This window comes from Ctenocephalides felis, unplaced genomic scaffold (genome assembly GCF_003426905.1).
Source record: "Ctenocephalides felis isolate EL2017-DRISC unplaced genomic scaffold, ASM342690v1 CF-g0.4_SCAFFOLD_00845, whole genome shotgun sequence".
In the NCBI taxonomy this organism is placed as follows: Eukaryota; Metazoa; Arthropoda; class Insecta; order Siphonaptera; family Pulicidae; genus Ctenocephalides; species Ctenocephalides felis.
In genome coordinates this window covers 49,952,468-49,970,526 of record NW_020536999.1, presented here as the reverse complement: position 1 = coordinate 49,970,526, position 18,059 = coordinate 49,952,468, and the positions used below count along the sequence as shown (strand labels likewise).

At 26.4% G+C, this 18,059-nt stretch overlaps 1 protein-coding gene across 2 annotated transcripts in view; it reads left to right on the top strand.

Moving 5' to 3' along the window:
• LOC113363403 overlaps window positions 1-18,059 on the top strand; it is a 197,838-nt gene that overhangs the window by 178,633 nt on the left and 1,146 nt on the right. For both annotated transcript variants that reach the window (XM_026605902.1, XM_026605903.1), the window contains one exon: window positions 16,621-16,685. In XM_026605902.1, the coding sequence (XP_026461687.1) occupies window positions 16,621-16,685 (65 nt within the window). The remainder of the gene's footprint in view (window positions 1-16,620; window positions 16,686-18,059) is intronic.

The following is an 18,059-nucleotide window of genomic DNA, read 5'->3' as shown; positions in this document are numbered from 1 at the left end:
AAAACTGTACGTTATCTAATTTTTTTAATCAACTTCCCGTAGGATAAGTTGTAGCAAAAAAGCGAATATATTCGTTTTATATATATTTACCTTTCAAAACCTTCTGATCACATGGATGTATGTGTATGTGTATGCAAGTATGTATGTGTGTGTATGTACGTGCGGATACAAATTTTTATCGACGATTTTGAGAACACGGATCAACCGATTTGAATGATTGGTAAGGAGACGTGCTGATTAATTTTTGCCCAAGGCAGCTCCAGCTGTTTTGAAGATACAGGGCAAAAAGTGCCAAAAATAGTAATTCAGTTTTTGACAGAACGATGCGTCCGATTCCTAATAATTAAAACAAACATTTTACTTGTATTGACGAAATGAAGAACTGATGAAAAAAATGCAATTTGGCGGCCAAAAATTATCTTTAGACATATGCACATCAAATTATCAGATATTTTGTAGAGATAGTAATAATAAATAAAAATTTTGTTTACACTTCTATGGGTTCCGTACCAATATTTATAATGTTTAACCGTTTGACTGCAATTAGGTTTGATATTCCATCCTCTAAAACAGGTCCGCAATGCGAAATGCGATTGCTTTAAAAATGTCTAAATTTTCAAAAAAATGAAATACAATAAAAACTCAGTTTTTTTTTTCAAATTCCTTTTTTTTAATCTCAAAATTCTCAAAAATCTATTTTTACAGTTTTAAATTTTTTTAAATCTTTTAGATTACGGTACGGAATGTTTCAGACATTTGCTTAAGGCATTTGTAGTAATATCAATATCAATGTTCAAAATAATAACAAAATTAATTTAGAATCGTTTGGATTACCCTTCTCAGCAATAGAATTTGTTTCGATTTTGTATGTACAATTTTTAATTACATAAGATTAAGCTAGTTAGCTATGAAAAAATTGTATTTCTTACCTCGTACACCACTAGTTCTTTCCCGAGATAGCATTAAAAACGCGCCTTATCTAATAATTGTTGTAGCAATAGCCATGATTGCGCCACGGGGCGATCTCTCATGTAAATCCGTTTTAGTTAACGTCGTTTATGCGGCTAACGGGCGTCATGGGTCGTATTTATGATATCGCATATAGCGCTCCTAAGATTTATGCGCATCTCTTGAATATATATCTCTTGCATATTATTCTGGTCAAAACAGTATCACGATCAGTTTTCGTGCTCCTAAAACTGCCTTTACGAAATATCAACGATGTTCATGAATAATTGACTGGCTTAAATACAATAGACAAAGGAGATGATGTATATTCAAAATTAATTGACTTGGTATCGGGGAGTACGAAATTTAGTTATCATTATTTTGAGAAAAAAAAAATTATTTCTTCGGTAGATGGCTGTACTGATAGGTTTCTCCTAAAGTAGCGATCAAACAATTTCAGATTTATGCTCGTTGGAACGGTGACATTTTGTAGTAAAAAAATTCTTTTGCTATTTTTTGTTTAGTGCATTCAGTTTTGTGATACAGGGTGTTAAAGATAGAATTGAACAAAAATGAAATCGGTACATTTTATAGATTTTCCTTGCCAAAGGCAAGCCAGACTGCTAAATTTGAGTATGGTGTTTATGGTTCCGATACTGTAACAACCAATTATACGCAACATTGGTTTCATAAATTCCGTTCAGGATTTTTTTATGTTAAAGATGCACAGGTAGAACGGTCGTCGAAAATGTCAATAAAATCTGAGAAATGATCGAAGTTAGAAGTCGTAACATCGTCCAGGAGCTAAAAATCGATCATAAAACTGTTTTAAACCAATAAACCAAAATTTTATACCAAAAATAATGGATTTCTTTTTTCCCAATATAATATTTGGGTAGGGCAGTGCATTTAAGTCCAAATTGACTTTAAGTAATTATAACTCAACCAAATGAAGTACATCACAAAACATAACACGTATCAAACAAATAACTACCAAACTATTAGTAAAGTTCCCAGTTAATTGCTGATTACAGAAATCATTGTCAGCCAGGGGAAAACAGATCGAATGTTTTATTATCAATTTTGAAGACGTTTTAAGAAATAATAGCTTCATAATTTAACCAATGCGAAATGCTAAATTTATGTCATTTTTTACAAAGATTACACCGTATATAACCTTGATCTGGTACTTTGTCAGAAATATTGCATCAGCAGCATTGGAATAACTATTAATCTTAATGTATTTTTAATAAGATATCTTTTTTTAACTATAAGTTCTGTTTACTATTTTGTTATTGTTTACAGCTTCGCCAAAGTTAAGTTTTAGTTGGTTCATTTTATCCCACATGTAAGTTTGTTTAAAGGTAGTATAAAAAAAACTGTTAAATCTAATATAGTTATTAGAATATTGTATATAGGTAATTAGAATATTGTATACAGGTAATATAATTTTTTCTAAATCTAACTTAAAAATAACAATATATCTTACAAAACAATTAAATAAAATAGCTGAAAATAAAAAAATAGAACAACAAATACATTGTTATGGTTTTTGACACATGGCTGTTTATCTCCTGATAATGACTTAGCAGGAATTAACGTGATGGCTGGTTACACATCTTTAAAATAGTATTGCTAAAAAAATCTATATTTTTCTTGTTTTTGCGAAAATGGTGGAGGACTTTTTCACCCTACAACCTTTATGCCCCTTCACTCCATTACTTCTTATAAATTCAATTATTTTTACATCATTTTCATTTAGTTTTAAATTTTAAACACCATTATTTTTATTTTTAATATTGATGCCCTGCTCAAAGGAAGCTTTATTATACTCAATATCATGAGTCCATAACATTTTTTAGCCTTTTTCTTTAGTTATATAATTTATTGCTCTACCCATCACCATTTAAATTTGTGCTCTCATACTTTCATGGCCTCAGTCTGAGCTTTTTCTCTTCTCCCTAAAGTCGTCCATCATCTGCATTCTTCTTCATCTTAGTACATTCTGCCATTGCATTTTTTATTCGATGACGTCGTGCAGAAGAGATTTCTTTTCCCAATTTTATTTGGTCTTCATTTGGCAATCAATTCTATTTTTATTATTAATGATTCTTTCAAATTTATTCTTAGTTCTTTTCTTTTCTACTCTCTACAGCACTTCTTCAATTGTCACCTGGTTGATCTAAATTATATTTTTCATTCTTCGCCAACTTTGTAAGCATACATTTTGAAATTATTTTGGCTATGAAAACTATTTTGGCATAGTTTTATAACTATTATAAAATCATAATTGTGTAAAAGTTATAATATATTACTAAACGGACAAACTCTGTATACGATAAACACAGAATATAGAATACAAAATAGCATGATTTTGAGACATTATATACCAGGAAAGTCCTAAAACTGGCTGTGAGACGAGAAAAAGACCTCTTCTTTCGACTAAATCTTTGTATTAGTAAAAAATCTCAAGCAAATATCTGCACATGTTAACAGGTTTAGTACCAGTTTAGGGAAGTCGGATATGACAAATCCTGTGAGACAACTCCACTCGAATTCACTCCGAGGGAGGAGTTGTATCGGAGTGATAACTTCGGAGTGAGTTTCCCATCTCTAGAATATATATTTTTTTGTTTTGTTTACTGAAATTACAAAAATATCTTTAGTATTATAGAAAATCTAGTAATAAAAATATATCAAATACAGATAGAGCAACTTTCCAGGTCATAGGACTTCTTAAGTTTTGATTGCTATTTTAAAAAAAACATCAATTCATATTCTAAAATGTATTGTATATTTGACATTAGCATGGCCTGATTGGTGTATTGGTGTATTGTCAATACACTTATCAATCTTCCCAAAATTCTGTCCCAAAATACCCAAAATTGTAGGAGAAAAATATAGGAGAAATCTGCTTTTTAATTCACATTTTTATTAAATTTTAGTATTTTCTAAAAGTTAATGGCAAATCAATTGCTCGTTTATTTAAAACTTATTTCCATTAGTATATTCTATACCAGAGAAGCAGCAAGTCGTAAACAATATAAATCTTCAGTATTTTTCCTACCATTTTCGAATATTATTTCCAAGTATATTTCCACAAATTCTTATTAAACTTATCAAAGTTAAATTGCCATGAACATAGTAAAAAAGTCAATTTAATAATTTTATGTTCGGTTAACTTTTATGACGCTCCTTCTACTACAAGCTACAAGTTGCAGAAAATTCTTAAACGTCACAACCATGATTTAAGAGTTATATTTTTGCAGAATTTTCTACTGCAATGAGCTATTATGCTGTACTTCTAATAGTAAGTTTATATAGAGAAAATCTGATGTACGTCAATCGTTTGAAATACTTTATTACTTATTTTTATGTCGTTCATAAAATCGAAAGAACATTTCGATTTTGTGTTCGAACGTTTAATTATCTCGTTGGAATTGTCGTATGGAACTTTTGTGGCAAGCAATTTGATTGAGAATCACATTGTAGGCCATAAATCGATTTAATGTTTTTTAATAATCGTAAACACCAGACCTGTGTGAAAAAGAATGGGTCTTAGGGGTTTTTAGGGCCGAACCTGTGGCCTTGTGTTTTATATCATAATCAGGGATGGTCGTCAATTTTATTCTAATCATTTCGGAATATATGACCATAAAATTGTTAGTACTTAATCATTATCACCTGGTGAATAAAATATTTGCAATATTGGATACTTATACAAATCCAGAAATTTGGTCATTATAATTGTAGATTAATCAACTCTGAAAATTTAATTATAAAAAATGTTATCGTATTTATGGTATGTAATTTTTTCAGCCAATATAACTGGTTTTAAGGAGCAAATTGATTTTAATAAATCATTTAGTTGAAATGACAGTATATAATTATATTTTCTCAAATATTATAAATATATTTCTATGTGTATTTTGCAGAATACATTCTAGTATGTTTAACTACTGATTTCGGGGTTAAAAATCCGCAGCAAGAAAGGTTCACCGCCGATATCTAAAAAACAAGTAAAACAAAGAATTTTTCACCAATAATATTTGAAAGTAGAGGGAAAAATATGTATAACTAGCCAACACCTCGATTCTTAAAACGCTCGCTATCAGGACATAAACAGCAATGGTTGAAAATCCATAACAAAATTTTTTTTTCGTTGTTAGACTTTTTGTTTGTGAGTACTGCTGTTTAGTTTACGAGATCTTAATGTAATTTTTAACTCTTATTCAATTTTTTATAGGATATATTGTTATTTTTAGCTATATTCTATAGTTTTTTTTGTATAACCTTTGAAAAAGTTTACTGGTGGTGAGGTAAAAAGGACCGATTGAACTTCTACCCTAGCAAAGGTGTAAACAATAAAAAATAGTAAATAAAAATGAAAATTAATATTAAAAAAGTAATTTTACAAGAGATAAGTTAAATAAATAGTTTTTCCAACTCTGTCGATGAATATTTCTGATGAAATACCAGATCAAGGTTATATACAATATTATCTCTGTAGAAAATAAGCCCATAAAATTTATATTTTGCACTATTTGAATAATATAGCTATTACTATAATGAAATCCCTTTAAAATTAAAAAATACACATTGATACAGTTTGTCCCCTGGGTGACAAATTAAAAAAAACAGCAAAAAACACAATAGTGAAATAGTTGGAAACTTTACTAAACATAATCAAATAGTTGTTTGTTTGATATGTGTTAAATGTTGTAATACAATTCGTTTGGTTTTCACAATATATTTGCCAACGTCAAATTGGACTTTTGTGCCCCTCTCTACCCTATGTATAACTACAAGGATTTTCGGGTTCATGATTACATTAAATAATTAATATTTAATATTAATAAAACAAGCAATATGTTGTGATTGTACAGATGTACAATTTTAGACAATGTGTTCTGATATTTAATATTTTTGTAACTTGATGATTCAAAAAATTAGCTGATTTATGGCTAATTAAATTTTGCGACACAAATTATTATATAAACTATAAATTATATAAATATCAAATAAACAAGTAAATAAATTATATAAACATCAAAGTAATTAGAACTCTGTTAGCTCTAGAGGTCATTTAGAACATTGTAATCACATTTTTATAACTTTTCTTTAATATTTACGAATTATCAGGAGTTTTTTCACATTCACATTCATTATTAATTATAAAATTAATTCAGGGCAAGTATTAGTTACTGAGAAAATTATTCAAAATTGTTTCACTGAAAATTATAATTTATTTTGGTCCAAGAAGATATGTTTGAAGCGATTTTCAATTAGTTATTATAATCGCAAAAAAATTGAAAATGAAAATTTTTATAAATCTTTACGTTTCAGAGTTTTGTGAACATTTTGGCATACCTTAGAAAAAATGGATGTATTTGTGTGGGTGTGCGCGCGGATACAAATTTTTGTCGACGATTTCGGGAACACCGATCAACCGATTTGAATAATTCAAGAAACATTCTTTTCCTATTTATAGGGAGACGTGCTGATTTTTTTTGATGAAGGCAGGTCTAGCCGTTCTGGAGATACGGGGCAAAAAGTGCCAAAAACGGTAACTCAGTTTTTAAAAGAACGGAGCGTCCGATTTTAATAATTCAAAAAGCATTTTACTTGTATTGACAAGATGAAGAACTGTTCAAATTTTTGTGAAAGCAGGTCCAGCGGTTATGGACTCTCATTAAAAAATGTCATTTGAAAATGAAAAATGTTTATTGGACATATGTACATCAAATTATCAGATATTTTATAGAGATTTTAATAATGTGTACACATTTTGTGTAAATTTTTTTGGGTTCCGTACCAAGATTTTCAATTACGCTACGGAAAGTTCCAGCAATTTGCCTTAAAGCATAATGCCATGCAACCCACTAGTTTAAAAATAATATCTCATGAATGACTACATGAATACAAAAATCGATTGCCCCATGCTTACATGGACAATGGTAAAACAATATGCTCCTACGAAATATATATGGAGCAAAACATTATACAATTTTTCTTTACGGACTAATAATAATAAGTATAAATAATTGTTAAATATCTTCATTCAAAATAAAATGCATTGTACTATTTATTTATCGTTTAATCAAAACAAAATCTCTATCATCAGTTATATAATTTATAAACTCCAGAAATAACATCTGGGGTAAAGAATTGCATCAGAAAATATATGAAGTGAGGTTCTATATAAGAAGACTATAGGTACCTGGCCAAAGTATGTGTTTCTAATACAATTGATTAAGTAGAGCAAACAGCTCATTTGTTACGGAACGTTTGAAAGAGCAAAAAAATATGCTGGGAACAAATGAAATGCTACGACGAAGAATTCTTTGCTCTGCGCTGATGTAAAGAAGAGCGAGTTCAAAGAAAAAATATGGACCGAGGGCAAAAAATTCAACCGGGGTGTATGCAGAAAAAGAACGTGCTTTTTATTTTTTTATTATATAATACCATCATTAGTATTAGTAAAGTAATTTGATATATGTATGTAAAAATGTGTTATAAATCTTCAAAGGTAAAACTGATAATGGTAATGAAAGATTCTTTAGGTCCAATTTGACTTAGGTCCAAGGTCCAATTTGACTCTCAGTAACTGTTCTGTATAAGCTAAATGTACTATTGTCTAAAATTGTATAAGTGTACAATCACAATTTATTATTTTGTTTTATTAATTTTAAATGGTAATTATTCAAAGTAAGCATGAACTCTTGTAGTTATAAAGTAGAGCGGAGCACAAAGGTCCAATTTGACATTGTGCAAATATATTTAGAAAACCAAACAAATTATATAATACACTATCTGACTATATTTAGTAAAACTCCCAGCTAATTCATCATTGTAAATATGTTTTTTGCTGTTTTTTTTTAAATCTGTCACCAGTTTTTTTTTACCCCAATCATGACTACATATCAATTATTGAACTATGTTCAGTAAAACACTCAAAACAGTTTACTTCTAATTATGGAAAGATGTTTTTCCATAATTAGGAGTATTCATCTGTTTTCTTTTGCCACATGGGCGGGGTAAGTAGGGACAGCCAAGCGACAAACAAATCCAAGGTCTTTTTTAAAGGGATTTTGCGTAATAATAGCTACATTATTTATATAATGTGAAATATAAATTTCATAAGGATATTTTATACATGGATAGCACTGTATATAACCTTGATCTAGTATTTGATTATTTTGGAATTATTATTTACGATTTTATTGTATAGGGTAGAGCGGAGCTTAAAGATCCGCGGGTAAAAATGTTCACCATAGATATCTCAAATAAATAAAGTTAAGAAGTATTTAACAATATTTGAAAGTAGAGGGAAATGGATGTATAACCAGCCATCAACTTCATTCTTACTACTTAGGTACCAGGAGATAAAGGGCAATGTTTGAAAATGCACTACAACATTATTTTCTTTCGTTGTTAGTTGTTTTCTTTGTGAGCACTGTTGTTTAGTTTACGTGACCTTAAAATAATTTTTAGTTGAACTTTATTTAATTGTTTTGTAAGATAATTTGTTATTTTGAAGTACAATATAAATAAGAAAATAATAAGAGAGGAATATTAGGTTATATACTAAAAGCTAAATAAATTTAAAGAAATTAATTGAATTTTGATAACTATCAAACCGAAATGAAAAAGAATTAAAAATCATATAACAAGATTCTGTTAATTTTCTAAGCAATTTTTACACATTATAAAGTATGAATGTATATAGCATTAAATGTGTTCCTAAAATTATTCATTGCTATAAAAACATGGTTTCAAATTGACTTTAATTTTTAAAATTATATATATATATATATATATATATTGAGGATTTTTTGTTTATATATTCTTGAATGTTCATTTGCAGCCAATGGTCAAATTGAAAGAACAATAAATAATGAACTATTTATTCATACGTTTCGACACGGCCTGTGTGTCATTACTCGGCATTTTTTTCAATATTTGTGCAGTATCACACCATAAAAAATACTTACAAAAAATTTACCATTAATTGAAAAATAAAACATAATAATTAAAGTAAACATCATATGGGAAACATTTCAATCGTTGCAATCAACTTTATAAACAGAATCTGTAATTTTATATTTAGCAGTTTGTAATTTTAACACAGAACTAAAATATTTGTTGACCTAGAGAAAACTTTCTTTAGAAACTATCTTTTTTTAAAAAAAGTCAGGAAGTCTACTTAAATGGATAAAGCAATACCCTTATATTTATTAACAAAAATAAATAATTTTTGAAACTATTAAATTTGCATAGTTATATATGTGGTGTGGTACCCACTTCGAATTTGCAAAAGATATATTCTGTTTTGAAAAATATTGTATGATCTAAATGTAGTACCTAATACTCATTTGTAAACGATGTAACCTGTTTTTAAAAATATTATGAACTAAATGCGAAGAATTGTTATTAGGAATTGAACTCGTTTAATCTTAATTTTTATTCCAAAAAATCTAATAATAGAAATAATAGAATTTTTAACTGAACGAAACCTTTCAGCTGCAAGTGCTCCTATTTCATCCATATATGCAACTCTTGTCCATAACTTTTGGCAGATGTGGCAGGATCATATAATTTCTAATGAAATTCAAATATAACTATTGCATTTGCTGTATTTAGAAACACATCCTGGATGCATTTGAAATGCATTCAGTGGTGTCCGTATGTGGCTACGGATTATGTACATACATTAAAATAAATGAATACAAATTTAATATTCATACGAAATCATATGCTGCAATGTTTGAATAAAGTTAGACTTCTGCTGGTATCATTTTATCAGTGTTGAATTTTGATTTGACCTGGATAGGAGAATACATATGTATGTATATATATATATACATAAATAGATTAAAACCTATTCTACATTTTTAATTGCAAATGTTGTATTTTTTTTTTCGTTGTGTTTAACGTAATTTTTTGCACATTACTCGACTATTTACCAAAGAAACTCACGCAAATTAATGTAAATTAAATAAATATAATTTTACAACAGGCCATGAAATATGAAATACTTTTATAAAAACATTAAATTATAATATAGTGAATTATATAACAGTTTTATGCTCATGAAAAACCTCACAATAATTCTACGAACTAAGAACTAGATCGGTGAAATAGTCACGTACTTTTAAAAGCAGTTGAAAGCTCTTTATAATTACTTAAATTTTAATAGAACTCAATTATTATTTATTTATCTTATCATAAAATTATTTTTTATTTCAAATTATGAACATATCTCCGAAATGGCTGAACCTGCTTTTGCCACAAACAATCAGTACTTCTCCATTGTTTTTTAAATGTTTTTCCGAATATTTTTTTATTTATACAATTTGGTTGATCTGTGCTCCTGAAATCGTGGACGAAAAATTGTATCTATGCATCAATTTTAGTTATGTCAAAATGTTTAGAATCCTCTGAAACGTAAAGGTATGCAAAAATTTTCATTTTTGATAGTCGGATGTTTGAAAATTTGATAAAAATAAAACGGCAAAAACTTTGTTTAAAAATCCATGGATAGATATCTTGGACTTACCTTACAGAAAGTTAATAATTTATATTTATTAATATCATTCATTAAATGTAACATATTTTTTTTATTTTGTGTTTTAATTTATTTTATTTAAGTATTGATGCCAACGGTGATCAGTACAGTATATGCGCAGTGTGTTTCATATGAGCAAAATTCCAAGTTTTATTGAATGTTTATAATAGAACTATTTTTATAGGCCTATAATATTTTAGATCTGTCAAGACCAGGAACTCTATCGCAGTTTGATTAAAATCATCAAAAAATTCAACAATTTATTTATTTATTTATTTATTAATTTTTCAAGCCGTCAATTTTTAATATAATTTAATTAACTATTTTATTACTCATTTATTTATTATTCTATTTATTTACTATAAACTTATTTATATTCTATTAAAATTAATTATGAAGAAATTGCTCGGCCGATATTTACCTAAAATTAATTAGCATGATTTCCAAGTGATGTTTTGAATGGTTATTAAATTTTCACAATCGGTTTACGATCTTTTGAAAAAAATTATTCACTCTATTATGAAGAAAAGTCTGGACCGATCTTTCCGCAAAATTAATTAATGCGTCTTTATCAAGTTTTAATAAATGGCTTCAAAATTTCGGAAATCTGTGCAGCCGTTTTTGAAAAAAAAAAACAATTAGGGTAGGGCGGGGCTAGTTGAGCAAATTTTTACTTAAACGGAAGTAGCTCCTCAACGAAAAGTCTCAAAAAATTGCTATACGGCTTAATGGATTTGTTGTTTATCGCTTAACAAAAATGTTAATACTATTTTTTGGTAATAAGTAAAACTTAAAAGCTTCAGCTGTTTAAATGCAAAAAGTCAAGTATGCTCAATGTACCCCATAGGTGGGGCAAGTTGAGCACTAAGAAAGTATAATGAAATTATAGGTTCAATGTCGATTAGTGATGAAATAAAATAAGTTTTTAATAACCAGTTTTATATTGATTGGTTTATTGACAGAGAAAACAAAACTTATAGTAATTTTCTTTGAATAATTAACCAAAAGTAGAATCAACAAAACAATATCGTATCTTAGGAATTATTTTAGCATTATATTCAGTATTTTTGTTTAAAATCATTATTTCTTTATATTATTACTCATAGACTTAGCTTAAATCTTAAAAATAATAATTAATTTCTGGAAGTTAATGGTAATTGAACAAGTTAAGCAACTATGCTCAACTAACCCCAACTCGTAATTTCAAAATAAAAGTGAGTTTATAAAAAAACTGTGAGAATTATACCCAGAATCTCTGTGCATATTAAAAGTACTATAATCATATGGAAGAATAAAATTCACCTGATTAAAAATAAATAACATTTGACTGAACCAGACGAAAACTCGTGTTGAATTACTTTTTTACTTTTTGGTCTCAAAATAAACGAAACGCCCGTGAGCCTCACTTATTTGTCCAGCGGCTACTAGCGATCGCGGGATGTCTATTTCTCCCAAATCTCTATCTTTCCGCCATATAATGCCTAAACGGACGGTGAATAGTTTTCGAGATACTTCGGTTGCTCAACTTGCCCCTATGCTCAACTAGCCCCGCCCTACCCTATTAAAAATAAGTTTTGCATCATTTATACTCATAGTACATACTTACAACCGTTTCTAATTTTGGTGTGAAACGATTCAGAATGACTTCAAATGCAAAACGGAGAACAAAATTTAAAATAATTATAACTAGAAAATAATTATAGATATTTTGAACTAGTATGGTATACAAATAATAAATAAAATAAAAAAAATATATTTCAAGAATTCATTATCAATATAAATTGAAAATTCCGTATGTACCTACTAGAACGTCCGTCAAACAATCAATTTTATTTACATAAATTTTTCGTTCTTCATCTCTCCGTCGTTGAATATGAAGAGATACGAATAAAATCATAAATACAATTCCATTATTAGAATTTCCAATGATGATAATTCAATCTACATAATAAAACATCTGGTGAGAGTCGATTCAAAGGGACAAAACCCTCTGGGTTTTATTATCATTTCAGGAAATGCTGAAAAAAATTAATTCATTTTACAGGATTCAAACAGACATAATAAGCGGCGCGTGATTGGGTAAATACGATATAAAATCTTTTGAAATCGCTAAATTCATTTCAGAACAAGTTAAATAGAAAGTGTCCTCGGAGAAAGGGCGTAGTGTATAGTATCAATGTACCATACAATGATTTGAGATTTAAGAAATTCAATAGAAATTCGAGAAAGAATATTAAGATATTCAGATTACATAACACATACGCATTTCTAGGGTTTTAAAATACATATATTCTCAGGTTATAAAATACATACAATAGGTCCCTTATATAACATTCGGTCTTAAGGTTCACATTTGTTCTATTAAATTTTTTTATTTATTTACGGGCTTTATAAATTATCTTTATTAGCTATTGAATTTATTATTTAGTCTCTACTTATTTTTTGTTTGCAACAAGTTTTATTCAGCATTTTGTTATGTTGCTACGTGATTTTAATATAATTTTGTCAAATTTTGTTTTCAGGAGCACACTTTTGTAAAATTTCAATGTACGTTGAAATCCTCAATTATAGAGAGATATTTATTCTATATATTATACTTCTATATATTATTAATATATATTACTTACATACTTCTATATTTTTCATTAAAATTCAACGTGAACACATTAAAATGAGACCAGAACAGGGGTACTTTTTGTTCATGCAAAACTTAATATTAAACTTTTATATTAATACAATATGTATATATCAGTTTATGATTTATTTAAAGGTATCTATTTATTATGAAATTATTTGATAATTCATAATATATTTGTTAATACGTTAGAAATGTGTTTCTAAGTTGAGATGTTTTAGTTTAGTCGCACTGTAATCTTTGCGTAATTATAAATTTTCAATTCATTTTATTAAAATATTAATAATTTTACTGAAGGCATCAATAATAAAGTTCTAGTATTAATTTTGTATCTTAGTACCTATTTATTCTAATTTGAATATGACATATAGGTTAATAGATAGTACTATAAAAATGTTTTTATTATACTTCGAATTTTTAGTAAATTAGCCCTCTATTGTTTTTAATAATTATATTTCTTACGTAATTTCTTAGTTTGTTTGCTCTTCAATTCTCTATCGTGTTTTAAATATGAAATTCATTATAAAATTTACTAAATGCATGAAAATCCATGTTTATTGAAAAACAGCTAGCCCGAGTGTAAATCGAAAACATCTGTATATATCCTAATTTAATTTAACAAAAAATATATAAAAAACATTTATAAAAATCATTTGTAATAAACGATATTTGTTCAATAATAAATTAAGTATTTAGTGCAAGCTGGTTCAAAAAGCTCAATCAATTATAAACAAGGAAATAATTAAGGATTAGAAAATAATTTATCAGTAAAAACAATTGATTATACAGTATACACGTTTGGAATTTATATAAATATTCGTACAACATTAATTAAAATTTTTATTAAAATCAATTTCAAAGATTCAGTAAATTCTGAGCATTTCTAGTATGTTACAACTAGACCCAAGAGTTTGTTTCAACTAACCTCAGGAGTGATTTTTTTACATTAATTGAGATAACTATTCGTACAATATGAAACAAAGTAAGATATATGAAATTAACGCAAACCGAAATTTTATGATAGATCATTTTCATATTACCTGTAAAAAATGACGGACCTTCTGTGTATTGTTCATGGCGTAGACAAAAGTAAACATTGGTTGCTAGTTACCCCTGTTACAATTAGTCCCTGGCTTCGATACAGAAATTAATATATTACAAATGTTATATATTTATTCAAATATGATAAATTACGAATTATCTGAAAATCTAGGTCAAAAGATCTAAGAAACTAAGAAATTAGATAACGACAAAATAATTTATTGGTAAAAGCATTAGTTATACGTGTTTTATAGTCAAATGATATGATTTATGAATTTCATTAATATCTGGTATTGCCAGAAGCTCACAAAAAGTCTAAACAACTAAATAACAAGCAAACGAGCAATATTCGAGCTTATAACTATTATATATAAAACATAAAAGTGAAAATATAGTGATAAAATAACTTTGACCAGATCATTACATAAACTTAAAAGTTTAACACGCTCAGCTAATTACTGTCGGCAATAAAACGCTTGTAGTCGACACTTAATTGGCCTAAATTACACGTCAAAAAAAGCTCTTTTGCTATTCCAACTTCTATGGTTAATCATTTCCATTGCAGTTCTCATAGACTTCTATATAATCAACGACAAAACTTATTTATTTCATAGTAAAGAAACTCTACTTGTAACATATAAAACAGAACATGGACTTATGAAAAAGCTCAGAGCTTGTAAATGATATACAAATATTTTGTAAGAGTTTTTTATATGAATTTTCAACACGCAACACGTATTGTTTTTTATTGTAATTGGGTAGGTTTGAATTCTGAGAAGTACATATATCTTAAATATTTTTTTTTATTCTAAATCCCAATTCAGTCATAAAATTCAAAGAAATTTTACTATTATCGTGAAAATTCAAGTAAAGCCAAGCCTTCATATGCTTTGGCTATAAAATAATTTTTACACAAATGTTACTATTTTAAATTTTTGGTAACAGTATCTACACTTATAATATGTTTATAATGTAAAATCTTAACATTTTCTTATAACAAATAATTTAATATGATAAATCTAGTAATAGGTACGTATGGACATTTGAAGAATCAATCAATATTAAAATTGTGATAACTGATATATTTTATATCACAATTGTAATAATATATTCTCTTATAATCCTCAACATCATAATTACAACATGAGTCTTCTCTTTGATAGAATGATTAATTTTCTAGAATTTATAATTTTTATAATTGATTTATGTTTTTTCGTAAGTCTTTATTTTCATAAAAAAAATCTGTAAACACCTGGGATCTTTATTGCGGTATAAGATGTACTTTAGTAAGATATATTTGTTACTTATATTTATTTATTTATTTATTTTATTTATTTATTTTACAAGCCGTCAGTATAATGATATTTTAATAAGACTCAAATCAATATTTTGCAGGTTTAATATAATTTAAACTATTAACCATTTTATTACTTATTTAATTTATTTACTATAAACTTATTAATATATGGTTAATATTTTAAGGTTAAATAATTTTCATTATTTTTAAATGTAACTAGTTTGTTTGTTGCAAGTATTTTTTAAAAATTAAATAAGTATTTTAAAAAGCTTTGCAAAACTTTTACAATACAATTATTTTGTTTAATGAACTAAAGGTTACTTTTTGCTCTTATAATTCGAAAAATTATTGAAATTTTCGAGAAATTTGCGAAAAATACAAGTAATACATGTTTTGTATTCTATATTTTCATATTTAGTATATTTATCATAAATAACTTTATATTGGTATCTATATGCATTAGAAAATCTGCACTGGAATTTTTAAGCAAACCACAAAATTAACAAAAATATAATTTTATATTTAATATAACTTAATACAATATCATATATATATGACAGAATTTGTAAGAACAGCAGTAATCTTCTAAGATTTTTGAAAATTTGATTCCAGATCAGTTACAGTTCCTCAGGATTTAATTTTTAAACTGAAATAAAATGCAATACTATATTTTTAATAACACTATAAATCTCAGTTTAAAATAGCATAAATTCATCAAAAGTTATTTTATAGCTGGCATTGTTACTTATTTTATTGATTTTCTCTATACATATACAAAAATGAATTATCCAACAAACAAAGAACTCACGATTGCCCAGCCAGACGGAAAATTTAAATAAAAAAACTTTTTCAGACTTTGTTAACGAATTTTAATAATAATTCAACGCTACACCCTTTTTCAAATCCAATTACAAACGATATTTTTATTAATTGAATATGGATGAGTCCTAAAAATTCACTTGTGAAAGGGATTTGTTTCAGACGGTCTGATTAGCTGTTATGTAAAGTTTTACTTTTATCCAGTTATAATAAAAATATATCTTTATATAATATATATATATATATATATATATGTGTGTGTGTGTGCGTGTATGTTTATAATTACTTATTAGATTTATTATTTTATTTCAGTGAACTCTGCAAATATGCTGATGCCTTGCTTGCAGCTTTTGATGGCTCTCTACTGTTCTTATTTTGTAAGTAATATAAATTTTTATTAATATATTTGTATATATATATATATATATATATTGATTTATATGATAAAATCTATATGCATTGGGCATTTGTCCAGCAAAATAAGGAAAAAACTCGTTTTTCACTACTTTGTGTCAGCCTTACAAATTTACAAACTATATTAAAATTACTAACTATTCAATATCATAAAAATACAAAATAATGTTAGAAAGACAATTTTAAATATATAAAATAAAAATTCATATTGAAAATAAAAATCATATTAATAATAATGTATAATAACATATATCTTTGTCTTTCAACAGTATTTCAATTAAAATTATAATAAAAACTTACATAATACATATCCTTAACTAAAAAATTTACAATTTGTCCTACAGAACATTGCATTTTTCAGTAAATTTATCAAATCAGGATACTGTAGTTTTTAAAATTTATATTATAATATATTGGAATATTATGTTTTCAAATACATCGTAAATAACCAAAATTATAATAATAAATAAAAAGATAAAAATCTATCACTTCAAATGGATTAATAAAACAACTAGTATGTGATATCGGTAACCTAATCTATCACTAATTATTTTTTCTAATATTTGCTAAAAGCATATTTATAATTAATTTATTCTAATATTATATAATTCATAGAGTAAATCTACAATGACTTAAAAATAATATTATTAGAAAAAATTAAAAAAACACGATATAAGGTACCTACTAAAAACCTATAATCTAAATATTTCTAAATACCTATGTTGCAAAAATACTTCTAATTTTTTTTAAAAAACTAAATCTGTATAACCTAATATTATTTAAATATAATATAAATTGACTAAACAAAATTTTTATTGTTAAAATGCTTATTAATTTATTAACTGAATACTTATAATTTAAAAATATTTATAAAATTGTTAAACATTTCATAAAAACACCTTAAAAACTAGTGAAACAAAATACTTATATTGTAAAAGTACTTAACAATTTGTTGAAAAAGAAATAAAATTATAATGTAAAGATTCTTATAAATTTGTTAAACAAAATCTATCATAAAATTACCTAAAATTTCTTTGAAAAGTAATTATATTGTAAAAATACTTCTCAATTTGACAAAAATGAACAAAAATACTTGAAAAAATGTGTGAACACTAATTTTTATAAAAAACTACTTATATTGAAAATATTATTTTTGAAATGATTAAAATTAACTAAAAAATTAATAGGTATATTGTAAAGAAATTGAATAATAAATAAAAAACTAATAAAATAATTAATTCATTATAATGAAGTCTTGTAAAATAAATCATTGTTATATACCTACTGAAGACCGACCACCTTAACAACTAAATATAATACAAAAAACTTATGAAATA